This window comes from Fukomys damarensis, unplaced genomic scaffold (assembly GCF_012274545.1).
Source record: "Fukomys damarensis isolate Sample0158 unplaced genomic scaffold, DMR_v1.0_HiC HiC_scaffold_3, whole genome shotgun sequence".
In the NCBI taxonomy this organism is placed as follows: domain Eukaryota; kingdom Metazoa; phylum Chordata; class Mammalia; order Rodentia; family Bathyergidae; genus Fukomys; species Fukomys damarensis.
Genome location: NW_022900915.1, coordinates 33,410,135 through 33,426,153, shown reverse-complemented (window position 1 = coordinate 33,426,153; position 16,019 = coordinate 33,410,135). Strand labels below are relative to the sequence as shown.

At 35.6% G+C, this 16,019-nt stretch overlaps 1 protein-coding gene across 8 annotated transcripts in view; it reads right to left on the bottom strand.

The window, feature by feature from the left end:
• Positions 1 to 16,019, bottom strand: part of Mctp1 (multiple C2 and transmembrane domain containing 1) — a 499,895-nt gene that overhangs the window by 205,855 nt on the left and 278,021 nt on the right. For 4 of the 8 annotated variants that reach the window (XM_033767611.1, XM_019209437.2, XM_019209438.2 and 1 more), the window contains exons 4-7: positions 13,176 to 13,255; positions 10,546 to 10,657; positions 4,990 to 5,037; positions 2,196 to 2,234 (exon numbers count right to left, since the gene is read on the bottom strand). In XM_033767611.1, the coding sequence (XP_033623502.1) occupies positions 2,196 to 2,234; positions 4,990 to 5,037; positions 10,546 to 10,657; positions 13,176 to 13,255 (279 nt within the window). The remainder of the gene's footprint in view (positions 1 to 2,195; positions 2,235 to 4,989; positions 5,038 to 10,545; positions 10,658 to 13,175; positions 13,256 to 16,019) is intronic. The other 4 variants (XM_010637199.2, XM_010637202.2, XM_010637204.2 and 1 more) reach the window with 2 other exon arrangements.

The following is a 16,019-nucleotide window of genomic DNA, read 5'->3' as shown; positions in this document are numbered from 1 at the left end:
CCTTACCAAGATAAGAATTGTATGAGAAAGACTGAAGTAATCAGGAAAGGAGTGGATTTCCTCAGAAGCACAGTAAAGTATCTGTAACTACAGTCTACTCACTTATGCCATAGTTTCCCAGCGAGCTCAATTCACTGGAAGAAAGGATTCCACTTGGTGATGTGGGTGCGTGTGTGTGCATGTGTGTGTGTGTGTGTGTGTGTGTGTGTGTGTGTGTGTGTGTGTGTGTGTGTGTGTGTGTAACAGTGAATCAGGTAGTAGAAGAAAGCCAAACTCTCCCGAATGTTTAATTTAACACTGTGCTCTTGTAACACCAAAATGGATGAATGTGGCAAATGTCTTAGGGCACAGTGAAATGTTGAATAAACCACCAGGTGTTCATGATGTTCTTACAGAAAAAAAATCTGACGAATGAATTTATTTTAATTCGCATTAAATTTTACCAAGTTGAAATCCCTTAGACGAAAGCATAAAATATTAACATATGCACTAAGAAGTGTATTCTGCCAAATATGCAAGTGAGTGTTGACTTACAGGGATATTGTATCTTCAGTGGCAAGCCTGAAAATGTACAAATTTGAATGCAGAAATGGATTATTACTCATAACAATTCCAGAATTTAAAATATAAAAATAGTAGAGAATATATTTTTATTATTCATTTAAAATTGTGGACTGAAGGAAATTATGTGGATTTATTTTTACTTAGATTAGCATTAAGATTAAATTTGAATATGAATTGTATGTATTTTTAAAAAGTAATATTCTGTGTCTTATTTAACATTATAATAAAAAAGATGATTCCCCACTATTTAATACTAAATGCTATATCATATTCTGTTCTAGTTTTTAACATATTAAATTCATCTGGAAAGGGGTTATCACTACATTATTAATAGATTGTTATGTTTTTCACACAAGTACATCATAAGGCTGGTACAGAAGGATGAAGGTCAGTTACATGCACTTAAAAATACATGGACATAGCACTAATTGTAAAGTATGATTACAAAGGAAAAGTATAAAACAAATATGAAAAGGACAAACTTAAAAAAATGTTTTTGAAACTTTATTTCGTAAAACACAGTGAACAACAACTCAAATGGCCAGTAATTTTCCTGAGTAGGTGTTTCTTTGGGCCCTGATTTCTTTACGAGTTATAAAAGTGTTTGCTAGTCATTAATGCTGCAAAAATTAAAAAGGAGCTGTACATAAGAAATACTTGTTAAAACATACCAAGAAATTACCACAGGTATAATAAACATTTTTATGTATTTTCTTAATTCACAATAAAATAAAAATGACAGAATTTAAGAAAAATCTAGGCAATAGCATGATTTAATCAGAATGGAAGAAAAAAGATTGCCATGTTCCAGGGTCTAAAAAAATGAGTCACTCTTTCTTTTTTTTTTTTTTTTTTTTTTTTTTTTGGTACTGGGGACCGAACTCAGGACCTTGCATTTGTGAGGCAGGCGAGTGCCACTGAGCTAAATCCCCAGCCCTTAGTCACTCTTAAAAGTGAATACTAACTTTTTAAAGTAGAGTTTTGAGAAAACATGAATTTTACAAATTAAATTCACTTGATCTGTTTCAAGGCACATTCATTTTAAAGTTGCTTCATCTCGATTTTTATTTATATCCAAGAGTGAATAAATTGAAAGTTTAGTTCTCATTTTATGTGTCTTACAAGTTATAAGAAGAGCCAGGGCTTAGTAGGTTACAGGAACCAAAGACAAAGCAGAGAGAACTGGTCTCACAGTATGCTCTAAAGTTTTGATAGAAGGATTTAGAGCTTTAAAAAAATCTCATATTCAATTTTCTGTGAACGAAAACACTGAATTTTGTGGGTCTTTCTTCTGTGAAGAGATGTCTCTGCCCCAGCATTATCATTTCATTCCTGTGGCACAGCGGTTTTCTAGACCCTGTTATACACATAATAGAGACCAGATGCTGAGAATGATGTTGAGAAGTGACCAGCGATTAGCAAGAGGATGATATTTGATGCTTTTGATCAGTGCAATTTCTATTTATTTAAAAAGCATTGCCATGATATTCTTAAAATTTATGGAGAAAAAATAAAAACTGAATAGTGATGAAACTCTGCGGTGTAGCTTGAAGAGGCATGAGAGGGATTTGGGAAAGCAGTCGATAGTCTTCTCGACAAGAAAAGCTGAAAGATCACATGCTAAGAATTACCTTACTTGATCTTTTCCAACTCTTCCTCATTAGCATTGTCTGTAAATGAGATAAAGCATTTCATTATCTCTTCACTCTAGCAAAGAGGGAGGAACCCATTGTTTTCTAGAGGAAATGTAACCTGTAATAGTCCTTTAAACAGCAAACAGATTCCAGCAACAACTACACAGGACAAGATTTGTTTTTACACACACACATAGCTGTAGAAGCACCTTTAATATTCAGACAGTCTTTCTAGTGAGAGTTCATCTGCTGTATTCTTCGAATGAAGAAATGGGACAATATATTTTAAATAGAATAGAAAGCTTAAAATATCTTGATTATTATCGGGAAATATACATCGAGTCTAACTCACAATAGTTCCTTTTGGTGGTGGGAGCTGAGGATACATTTGACTTTACAGGTACATGATAATCTTTCCATTCAAATACATTAAAAGTCTGTTGCTTTGGTGGCATCTCAGAATTGTCCCTACTTATAATCTCTCCCATCAAGGTCTAGAAATGCTTTCAACTGAGAAAATGATGTCTATTGTGATAGCTATTGGTGTATCTTACCGCTAAATCTTCATCCAAAACATTACTCTTCAAGCTATTCTGTTTGTGTAAGAGGTATTTACTGGCAAACATTTTAAGTAATGTTCTGGAGATTTGTGATGAATGCCTAAGATCACTGGTCTCTTGTATAATGTAAACTATTAACAGCGAAAAAGTTTTTTTTTAAATTTCTTCTTTACTGTCCAAAAATTCTCAGTGCATACTAATTAATCTCTTTACCCTTAGTTTTATCAGTACCTTCAAGTCAGGTGAAGTGTAGAGTGCCACCTATTTGGAGCAAAATATATAGCTTATCTGAATGCTTGCCACATCTGTACAAGGAACTGTGCTAATTCCTTTGTAAACTATCTCCTATAGCAGAATTCCTTCCAAAGAAGGAACACTCACTCATAGTCTATAAAAATACATGGAAAATATTTTAATATAACAGTAAAACAGCCTTTGCCTTAAACTGAGAGAATAGGATTGTGTAGAGGTTCTAAAGCAGGAAATAAGAAAATCATAAAATTGTCAAAGACAATAATAGCATTCTTTTTTTTCTTCAGGTAGCAATTTTAAGGGGTACATTTCTCTACATATATTTCATGTTAAATATTAACCAAAACATTGAAGAGTAATAGATTTTCTTTTTTCAGATAGAACCAAGAAACTACAAAGCAATGCCATCTATACTACTACAGAGACATTTTATGTTTTCCAAGTACTAAGATCCAACTAATACTTAAAGCAAAGAATCCAGCATTAGGTTGTGGAGGTGGACAACTGGTATACATGCGATGTATGTTTGTTGGTGATGTCAAATGAGTTACCATAGTCATTGCCACTGCCTCCACCACCATCACCACCTCCAAAAGGCAACTGGCAACCAAATTCTGTAATGGCATGCCATATTCATGACAACTGTCCAATTAGGAGTTCGATAACAAATGCTCAAATTTCTCAGAAAGCAGTTTCAATGGAAAAATTATAACTCATGAAGACAACATCATGAGTCAAATCAGTGAAAAAAATTAAATCAAAAAGTAAAATCTCTTAACTCACAGTCACGTATCATCATCTGGCATCTAAGAATCTTACAAAAAAATCCTATCCTATAAAAAAATGCTGGGTTAGGCAAAAGGGGCTTAGGAAGAGTGGAATTTCATAGCAACACTCTTAGGAAGATCCAACCTCTTGGTCAAAGTCACACTCCCGATTCAGAAGCGCTGCATATAATAAACCTCCTATCTGTCAAACAAAATATATGGCTAATATTTTCTTATGTTTCAAAATTATAAGCGAGCCACATGGTTTATTCTTCTGACTGGGAATTTGATACAAGCAAAAAGTCAGTGAGTCCCTAAGTAGAAATATGAATGATTTGGCAAGTTTGAGGACCAATTAATTATTTTCTTGATTTGATATCTAAAGTTCTACTCTTAGATCCAGTGATTTCAAATTTGCCCTAGATTTTATAACAAAATGTCAGCCTCAACCAAATCCACTAGATAAAGTGAAGTGTTTCATATCCCACACCTAAGTCCTTTCTTCTGCTTAGGTATTTAGTTAAGGTAGATTCAATAAAACTGCAAACTGTAGAAACCTTAAAAGCGAATGAATTTAATAGACACTCTTAATATGATTATTTTTGCTTTTTGTAATATGCTGGAGAAGAAAGACTGGAGAATGTTAAAGATTCAAGATGAAGCAAATTCTAGAAAAATAAGACTATTTTTGATTACGATCATGACTTCAGCTGAGAAGCACATGAATTAGTTTTCAAAGGTATCCATATCTAATATTATGTTGAATAGTATGTTATACAATTTTAATTATTCATTAGTACTCAACCTCCCTTGAAGCCACAAAAAAGAAATAAAAATACATGGTCCATGTCAGGTCAGTAGAAGTGACTGTTTCTAAATGATCCAAATTTCAGACTGTTTTTCCACTCTATTCTGTTGTAGCAATTTTGTGGGGAATTATATTACTAATATATATATAAAAACTGCAGACTGGTTACCACAAATACATATTCAACTTTTTGTAAGTGGATATATCCTCAAAATTTAGCTGTTTAAACCTTCTAAAAATATAAAAATTAAACCAAAGTTAATATATCCATCTATATATGTATTTTAGATGAATTAAATGAAAGGAAGATTAATTCATGTTTAACTTTTCTATTTTTAAGCCTCGGCTAAGCAATTTGCAGGTGGTATATCATTTAAGAGAGTGTGTAACACAAATGAACTCACTTTTATTTCACAAATTCTCCAATGAAGAAAGCTGTGGACTGAACTCTGCTAGAAAAGAGCCAGAAAGAACTCAAACATACCGTCAGATGCAAATACCATATACGGGACACACATGTATGGACTACACACTTTTTCAGGGTTAAAGCAGGACATGCAATCAAAACAGGAATGACAGTTGTGCCATGCAATGAGTCAGCATGCCCCCCGGGATGTTTTGGTGTCTTGTACACACAATGCTGGAAATTTAAATAATGTAAATATCTGCTCACATCTGAGATTTTTAAAACAGGCTGCATCAGGAACTCAGGGAAATTTTAATTTTAACAACTATGAAGTACATTTGCTACTACTCATACTACACTTCTTAAATTGCTATAATTGGATGCGGCATGTTTTGGAGCCTTCAGTAGACTCCGCAGGTCGATAGCTTTTCCAACTCATTCTTTAGTTTCACTGATTTCCAGAAGTGGTAATCCAGACAAGGAGAAGTCATCTCAACTGCATTATTCGCGGAATATATTGTCAATATTTTACAGTGTGCAACAATTTTCAAGATAACTGAGAAATCTTCACTTTGTAATACCAGGTGTTCTTTTCATAGCATTTTCCTAATGTTAACGTTCTATTTCCTATCTGATTGTGTATCTGTTAAAGGCTCTTGAAATCCATCTCTTCCATGCTCCATTTTAATATTTATAAAATATTTATCAGAGTTTCATAAACACAGGCACAAAAATAAACGTGAGTTTTCGGAACTAAAGTCTTCAGTCCCAAAAGTCTAAACTGAATTATTTCTGACCTAAGAGACAAAGAGAACAGAACTCTTCCTGTAACGTTGCTGTGTGAAGGTCAATGCAAAATCACCTTCTATTTCCACTCTCTATGTCATTCATATTAGACAAGGTGGTGAAGCATTCAGTAACTGATTTTTGGTTTGCTGCATTGTGAGTTTGAACTTCTTTAAATAAATAAGATTTGCTCCTGGATAATTTGTGAAAGTTCAGGATGCCATTTTTACCAAACAAGTATTTTATATATTACAGGCCTAGGAAGATTGGAAGTGAAGATATACTGGCTCTCTTATAGTTTTTAACTAAGAAATTTCAATAGTGTCCCAGTGAAATATGTTTAGCTAATAAACAGACACATTACAAAATAAGGAAATATAGTCACATGTTTATCATTTATTGTCATTTTAGAAATCCTTGAAAAGAGCAATATAGCTTGATTTTAAGCAAATTATCATTAATGCACTCATCGTAAGAACTTATAAAAGAAAATTAAATCATCATTTAATCAGTATTTCAATACTGAATTAAGGAAAAAAAAGACCCTTAACATACCTTCCCCTGGTCCTTCGATGTATCCCTTCAGATTCTCAGAGATTTTTCTACAACCCAACAAGTACTAGGTCCAGAAAATAAGACTGGGATGTGAGAACTGTCCCTGAGAGCCCATAAAGCTGCCTGTATCCGTGGAGGATACACAAAGTTCACTATATTTACATTTTTTATAACACAGTCAGTGCCCCCCTCCCCCAAGAGGACAGGAGGCGGGAGTGCAGGTGAAGGGAAGGACAGGTACTACCAGGATGGCGGACGACACCGAGGCCGGGCGAGACGCGAGAGAAGGTGACCTGCGAATTGCTGCTTGCGGGAAGGCCTTAAAGTTCCACCTCCTGGGCTTCCATGAATCGAAGAAGCAGCCACAAGGTGTGAACACTTAAGAGGAAGCAGGAGGAGGGAGGTATGTGCCTAGCAAACGCTTAGTGTTGAGCAAAAAATGGGTTCTTTTCTTTCCTTTTTAAATCAACAAATAAATATTCTATATATTTATGGGGAAATGTGATGTTTCTATATGTTATATATTGTTTGATGTTCGAATCAGAGTAAACACATCTATCTCCTCAAACATTTGTCATTTTTGGCAGTGAAAGTACTCAAAATGTTTTTTTTGTCTCTTGAAATACGCAGTATGTTTTCCTCACCTACATCTATCCTACTACGCAGTAACACTGCAGTGATACCTAAGCAAAATTTAATATCTAGTGTCTAGTCTTTCCTCATCACTCTCGACTGTCCTCTCCCTACCCTTAGGTAGCCACCACTGCATCAGAAACTTTTATGAAATCAACACTTTAGACTCACTGTATGAGTCAGATCAGGCAGTATTTGTCTTTCTGTGCCCGGCCTGTTTCACTCAACATAGTATCTTTCAGCTCCATCCACCATGTAGCAAATGACAAGCTTTCATCCTTTTTAAAACTTGAATAGTTTTCTTCTGTAGGTTTAAAACAAATACATACTTACTTATGGTTCACAGAGTTTTAAGAACTAATAACTTGTGTTGATAAACATAATAATTTGATTTAGAGAGCTTAAAAATTGTAGCGATACATCTACTACTGAGGCCAAATAAAGAAAAACAAAAAGCAAATTATATGTATCTGTGAACAGTTATATTAATGTAAAACATACAGTTAGAAACTGAGATTCAAATCTAGGGTATTTATTTAATACTTAGGATGTTGGATCCTTGTAGAATTTTCTCAGGTGGATCTTTTCTCCTACTTCCCCTGCCCAACAGGAGTGAGCTTGCTTCTCTATAGGCAAACCTGTGCCCTGACCACTGTTCACACCTACAAGGGTGAGCTATGATAGCCACAGTGGTTTCCCTTTCTTCTGCCACCTCAAGTGTGACTGAAGTCAGAAGTGCGAGAATGTTCCCTGCCAAGCGCCATTGCTGAGTCCTGGCCAAGCCACTTGAGGAAGAAAGAGTTCAGGGCAGGATCAGCAATAGGATGGAGGAAAGATACCATTTCCCAGTTCTCACAGTGGAATAAATCCAATACTGCCCCAAATGCTAACGGGGGTGGACACAAAGGAAGGCGGTCCATGAAAACCAGTTGGTGGTAGAGGAATTCTTCGAGGACATCTAGGGTAATCACAGGAATCTGAGTTTTTTGTGTTGAAGGTGAATGCGGCTGAGAGATACAATGAGAAATGAAAAAGAGGAAAAGAAGAAGATGGATAAACCAGATTTTTGATGTATAACTGTTTCATATGACCCACCTAGTCTCTTCCATATTCGTGTTTGAAAACTGATAATCAGCTCTGGAGTGCTATATTTTCTTCTAATTAGAAATACACTGTATCTAAAGTACAAGTTTAAGTGGGCATGGGGAGTGAATCGATTTTTGCAGGATTGTTGCAAAAAATGTTGAGAACTACTTTGCCTGTGCTGACATCTATTTCTGTGTTAATTCAGAGCAATTTAGCTGCTTCACTGTAAGGTCTCTGGATACTAACTTGATCCCTCAGTTTGATGCTAGAATATTTAATAAAGATCCTATAATGAACATAAAGATTCAGCAGACTACCTAGCATCACATCAGTCCATTAGCTGTTATAGCTGCTACATCATTCCAATCTCCAATAATATTGTCAGTTTTGACGGTATGGGGATATACAGGAACTCGGGCACTTAGCTATTTTTTTTTATGAAGGACTGTCCTTTATTAAAATAACAGAGAACCTCAAAGCAGGAATATTCTATCACCATGTTATGTTGAATTTTACCTCCTACAGGTAAACCTACCAATTTCCTTCCATCTCTACCTCTGATAGTTCTAAGCCAAACCACCATCATCTTTCACTTGAATTTTGCAATAGCCTCCTAATTGGTCTCCAAGTATCCATCCTTACTCCTCCATCTGCTTTGTACAACACGAGGAAAGAGATATTTTCAACAGGTAAATACAATTATGTCACTTCTTATTTACAAACCTTTCAATGGTTTCCCGTTGCCTTTGGGAAAACACTACAGATCTTCACAGGCCAACAGGCCCTCCAAAGACCGGGCGTCTCTTTCCATTCCAGTGTCCTCATGCACCTTGACCACCCACTTTCTCTGAGATCCAGAACCTTCTTGATTCTTGGAGTGAAATATGGTTTCTCTTGCCATGGGGCCTTTGCATATGTTCTCTGCTTGGAACACTTCTTGTCTTTCTGCTTCACTAACTCCTATCCACACATCACATTTAACTTCCTCAGAGAATCACTGTCCCGCTGACTAGAACAAATTTTCCCACGTTTGTTCCTTCACCAACATGGACCTCTCAGGCGGTACTTAACACATTGTCATTTTACTTTTTCTCCAAGAGTCCTGAGTTTTCAATTGGACCCAAGTTCTGCTGTATCTCAAGTATTCAGCACAAGAATAGGCTTACTGTAGGTTCTTGCTGAATACCAGGGTTATTTGAATAAAATATATAAATGAATATATACAATTTTTTCCTGTGTATGGATTAGCTAGCTAGAATGCACTCCTGGTTTATATGGAGCGAACTCATGTTTTCTGAATTGGTGAATTCTAAAATGATGAGCTTCCGTTTCTAAACACTCTCTGTAGAAAATTTTCTATACCTACCTTCCATTTGACTTCACCATGTTACCTTTTCACAGTGGGTAGTGCTTGGTAATACTCACCAGAAAAGAATCATTTTTCTTAGCTAATATTTAATAAATATTATATATGAATCTGTGGGCATACTGTTTACTTTTAAAAGGGATAGAAAAATAATCCTTGAGGGGGTGAATTTTTTAGTGAGTTTAAAACTCTTTCAAACTTGAGACTGGAATCTACTATTTGTAAATGTGATTTGGGGGAAAATGTCAATAATTCCTTTTTCAGGAGAAAACACATAACAGCCTTAATCATATATTATTTTAAGACAGCAATATGCATACTGCTGAAATTGAGTATTTTAACTTGCCTAAAAATATGTCTACTACAAAAATGTGTTACAATTAGAGCTAGAGTAGTTTCCAAGCACATGAATGTATGCTGGGTCCAATAAATAATTTCTGGTAAATTGTGGCAGAAAGTGCATTGAAAAGCATACTAATGTGGGTCACAGCTGATTTTTTTTCATGTCACTTCAAGAGAGTGGGAGTAATTGGCTTCTCGGTATCCCTTGTTAGTTTCTCACAGCAGCATTGTGTGCAAGGGAGTACAGACAGCTCGTGCTGAAAAATGGGGAATATCAACATGGAAGCCCATCAAGAAGATGAAAAGTACTCACTTATCATTCAGTAAACAAATACCAGAAAGCAGAAACTCTGTTATAATTTCACCTCATTTTCTTTGTTATGGTCCACCTGACAATTCAGTCAAAACAGTAGGGTCTGGCTGCATCAGTACAGAATTCCAACTATTCGATTCACCAATAAATATATTCCCTGAATGAATATTAATATCTCCCTACAATATAACATATCTGAAATCAAGAAATAAAATTGTAAACAAAAGCACAAGTGCATTCCCTGTTTACAACCAGAGGTTCTGGTCTGGAGCATGGGGCAGGAAATTGGAGTTGAAAAGACACAATAAGCATGGATGAGTGGTACCCAAGATACTCACAGAAACAGCACAGGTCAGATTTCACGTGGAGCTTCTCTCTATTATGACTTCTGGGTCCAAAGAAGGCTCACATACTTGGAAAGCAAGAAAGAGTTCCTACTAGGCTGGGGGGTAGGGGCGTGGGGCGGAACTTACCACATCCCTGGGTTCTCCTTCTTTGGGGGTGAGGATGACTGAGAGCAAAATGATTCCGAGGTCATGGTCAGGGTAGTGGGGATCTTTCAGAGTTAGGGTCACATCTGTCGGCCTGTGATATAAAATATTTTAATTTTCAACACTGAATACATAAGCCAGAAAATACTCTTAGTTAAAATACATTGCCATAAGAACCAAAGCAATTTTTGTCCTCCTTTATTTTCTTAGTATAATTATTGTTGCTCTTAAAATATCCAATAAACTGATAGTCAGTTAAATCTACTTGAATTCACTAGAAAAATTATTATCCTTCTTGGGGCTCTAGAAAGTTACTGAAAAGGTCAGGAACTACATTATTGAGAGACCAATAAATCCTTTTTCTGTGATCTCTACACCCTCAGAGAACAGTACCAGCTATTTTCTATACATTTCAGTCCAGGAACTAAACAAGGGTCATTCACTGAAAAGTACCATACTTTTGGTTCTCTGGGAGTTTTTTGTTGTTGTTGCTGTTCTTTTTTTAGCAGGAGAATGTTGTAAAATAAACAGGTACACAGGAAAATATAAACTATAATTGCTTTATCTACTCTACAGACATAATCTTAAAATAATATGTAATTATTTAAAAGAATATCTGATATATAAAATCAGATTTTTTGGATCTTTCCACCTGTGCTCATATAAGTTTTAGATCTGAAGGATGATGAAACAATGAATAATACTTAGAGGTGGTTTATATATCCTTTGGAATTCCATGAACATTTCTAAGGAAGTTACTATGGATAACTCAATGTTGCACAATCACTTTTGGAAAATAAATATTCAACTGAGCGTGCACAAGTACTTCAGTCACTTGGAGGTAACAATTTGTTCCTTTCATTTTAACAAATGCATTTCAAGCGTTATACCTATTCACGCTATATATGCATGTAGGATTACAGTTTGATTTTATTCATTTTCCTGCATTGAGTACATATACAATTAATACGAATAATATATTATAATGGTTATATGATAAAGACTTAAGGATATTTACAGCTTTTAATGATGCTTACCTGTTATTTTCTTTCAAAGAGATATCTTAATGCTTTATATAATAGCATAAGTATTTATACGGCAAGTATTATTATCCATTTTTATGTCCAGAGACTACTGATTTATACATAGAATGGAATGGCATATGCAAAACTGTGGCTTTAAAGAATGATAATCTGCTACTTAGTTAAAAGAGTATATATATCAGAGTCTATACATAGGTATAAGAATGTGTATATGTATATATATATATATATATATGTATTATATATGTGTATATGTGGTTTTGATGGGAGGGAATAGAATGATACACTGTGACAAAATGTACACCAAATATTTTGTTAATGTTCTTAATGACCCTTTATTTTTCCTTTAAAATTATTTTTCACCACAATTTATCTTTAATAGGGAACAAGAGAAGTTTATGCTTCAGGATTAAGTCTACTAATGTATATCCTTATGCAGAGATCTACCGAAAGGACAGCACAATGCCTTCTAGTTTGAGCCCAGCATTCACAACGGTGGACACATATGCCACCCTTCAGGATACTCCCTGCAAAAGTGGGTTATCATCAGTCACCTAAGTTCTAGCCAAAGGCCAAGCCAGTGCTTAGGCTCTAGGTTAGAATGGAGGGTGTGTAGCAAGTATAGAGAAGGCTACTCTCTTGTTCAGTCAAAGCATACACTGGAAGTTCAGTAAGCTGCCCCTATGCTCCAATTTATAATATGCAAAGGGGGATTTTCTATGAACATTTCTCTACACATTTACATTTATGAAAAAAGGAAGTAGTACTCTGGCCCATGAGTCTGCTTTCTGGTTTTCCACTATCCCTGTAACGTGATGTGACATGATCATCCCTAACAGGAATTCCTTCTCCTCAGAACCATCAAAGAAGCTTTCTTTACCATCCGTTTCAGCACTGCTTGACTTTTTAAAACCACTTTTTACTTTCTCTAGTATGATCACTTCTTAATTCCTATGTTGAAATGAATTTTGAAAACGATATGCCCAGTGAGTACAAGGAATGATTCACACTAGTAGGAACAGTATAGCTTTGCAACTAGTCAAGCAATGTTAAATAATATGAGAAAGCACAGCCAATCTGCCTGACTTGGGGAGTATTTCTTGGTAATATAGTGATGGCAAAATCAGGTTCTACCTTGGCTCAAGTGATAGGAGAGTTGCTGCTTTTGAAGTAAAGTGTGCACATTTTATTGCACATATAGCAGTGTAATTGAATAATATGATTGACATGCACAGTGATTAATATGCCCTACTACAATGATCAGAGCACTGAGGGATTGAACAGTGTGTCCCTGAACTCTAGGCTCCCGGAGATTAGCACAGAGCTGGGAGACAGCAGGTGTCTGACAGTTTTTCTGTGGAATAGCTGTTGTGCAATGAGGAGGATGGGGCTGATACTATTATTCTCATCAGACAGATGAGAAGGATGTGTTTGAGAAAGGCTGACTAGCCTGAAGGTTCACAGCTGTCATGACCCAACAGCAACCCTAGGAGCAGCCAGAAGGCTGACAGTGTCTCTCACAGGCCCTGCTGCACAAGGTATAGCAGTTTTACAACACTTGAAAGTCACCTGTTTAACTCCAGCTGTGTGAGATCCAGAAAGGCTGAGCCCATAAAATCATCCTGCAGTCCAAAATCATAGTCAAAAACCTAAAAAGCAAGGAGACAAGACATCGTTATTCATACCAGGTTTAAAATGAAAATGTCTTGATTATGAAATAATGGTTATCTTTGTCACCCAAAACAACAAAACTTTCTGAAATTAACTTTTTTTTCTTTTGATTGAGTTTATTGGTACAATCTAGGTATACAATACAATTACATTCATCACTGGGATTCTGTACCTTTACATAATAGGTCTTGATTCTCATTTTTTCCCCTTGTCCCTGCCCTCCCTTCACCCCTCTCCTCCTCTCCCCATTTACAAATACTTTATTTCCATTTTTTCAATTTCTTATATTTTTTTTCCTCTCCCTTATTACCTTTCCCCCACCTTTCCCACTTTCCCTACACCTTTAGCCCTTTACTTCCTATTTCATATTATTAATTATCTCATTAGGATCCTGTGTACTATTATAGTATAAAACTAAAGGAAAGTAAAAGAGAAAAGGCAATGATGTAACATTAAAATAATCCTTAATTCTGGAGATGAAAATGGTCCCTGAACATATTTCAATTGCTTCTCGCTCTTATAGTCTTATCTTAGTCTTTTTTTAATTATTTAGAGAATACTTTATTAGTTTCTGTAGTCAAACCCACATAGATATGACCTTACATATTTAGTAGGATGTGTTACCACTGTACACATGGAAAAAAAATTAAAATAAAAATAAAAATAAATTAACATTTCTAGACCAATATGGTTGTCTATTTCTGTACAATGCCAACTCAACACAGTAAGTTGGGATGACTTTTTCCAAAGAAGGATGGGGAACTCAATCTGGGCCTTGCAGCCCGAGGTCAGTCAGCGTCAGGGGGTTTAGCCATCAGCTAACTGAGATAGGGGTCTTGCATCCTCGCTCTTTCTGAGCCATTAAATGGTAAATACACTATATTGAAATTTTGTTCACGGCAGACATGTTCTGGACTGCTTCTTGATTTCAATTTAATTCAAATGATTTAAGGGTGATAGACTAGTGACTACCACAGGTGGTCAGTGTCCAAGTTGTGCTTGATCTTAATGTGTTGCTGATTGTATCAGTTGGGGTAAAGCATTGCCGTTGATTTGATGAGCTGTTTTCTCTGATGTTATGAAGATGAGAATGTCTGTGGGTCGTTAGAGACACAGAAGCTAGGGTGCAACTATATCAGGAAGATTTGGGTGATAATCCAGAGATTAAACCAAGGACAGTCCGACAACAAAAATTAAAATGAGAAAACACTTAAGCAAGACACAAGGACAGACTTCCAGTTCACCAATGGCAAACAGTAGGGCAAATGAGGATGAAAAGGCCGATAGTGAACCACCAGGACACCCTGAACTCAAAGCACAGGAAGTAACAAAACAGATCAATCAGGCTCTAGAAAAATTCAAAACAGAAATAATTTCCCAGATAACCATAGAGATAGTGAGCAAAATGGAAGTCGTGATTCGAGACTCTAGAGCAGAAACTGACAAAAAAATAGATGAGCTCAGGACCATGATAGAAGCCATGAAGGCCCAGCATAAGAAAGAAATGGAAAAAATAAACGCCCAACATAGGAAAGAAATGGAATCCATAAAACAGATTCAAACAGATATCCAGGAGATTAAACACTCTATTGAAAGTGTACGCAACAGAATAAAAGAATGCGAAGATAGGCTCTCAGATATAGAAGATAAGATTACAGTCAGTGACCATGAAAAGAGAGGTCTCTTAAAAACAGTAAGACATCATGAGAAATCGATCCAACAACTCCTAGATGATGCAAAGAAGAATAACATAAGACTGATAGGAATCCATGAAGTAGCAGGAGAAAATACAAATGACTTTAAAAAGCTGTTTGCAGAATTAATGACAGAAAACTTCCCAAACAGAGGGGAAGAATTTGACATTCAGATAACTTAGGCATATAGGACCCCAACTAGCTACAATCAAAATAAATCTACACCTAGACACATAATAATGAAGAGTCCAGAAACCCAACAGAAGAACAAAATACTACAAGCAGGAAAAGAAAAGAAACAAATCACATACAAAGGAAAGCCCATCAGAATCACAGCAGACTTTTCAGCACAAACCCTTGGGGCAAGGAGAGCCTGGAATGAGTATTTCAAGTACTAAAAGAGAACAACCTCCAATCTAGACTGATGTATCCTGCAAAACTCTCTTTCAAAATGGATGGGGAAATAAGACACTTCCATGACAAAGAACACCTGAGAAACTACATGAATACCAAACCAGCACTACAAGCAATTCTAAACAAGATCCTAGAAAAAGACAATGAAGGCAACAACACCATGAGGCCCAACAGAGCAAATCAAATAGGCAAGGCAAGAAATTAAAAGAAGGTGAAATTTACTTTTAAAATATATTTGTTCTTATTCTTTGGAATATTAGGAAAATATTCATAACACATTCAAGGTAAATTGTATTTCATCTTTATCTTTATATTATTGGTTTATAATCAAATGATTTTAAAAGGTGCTAAAATCAAATAAAATACAATTAATCTGTGAAATACACTGAAAAATGTGAAAAACATAGGCTTACAATATTTTTTCTTCTATCACAGGAAAAATATTGGCATTACAATGGAAGGCAAAGTTAGATCCTACGAAATTCACCAAATGTGGCTTTCACTTTAGGCATTAGATGATGAAAATATGATAATTCCTTCATATATTTTAGGCCATTGAAAATAAATTCTGTGATATTATAGGCTAATGCCTTTTTTAAACACACAAGTAATTAAAATACTGTGGTTAAGGTAT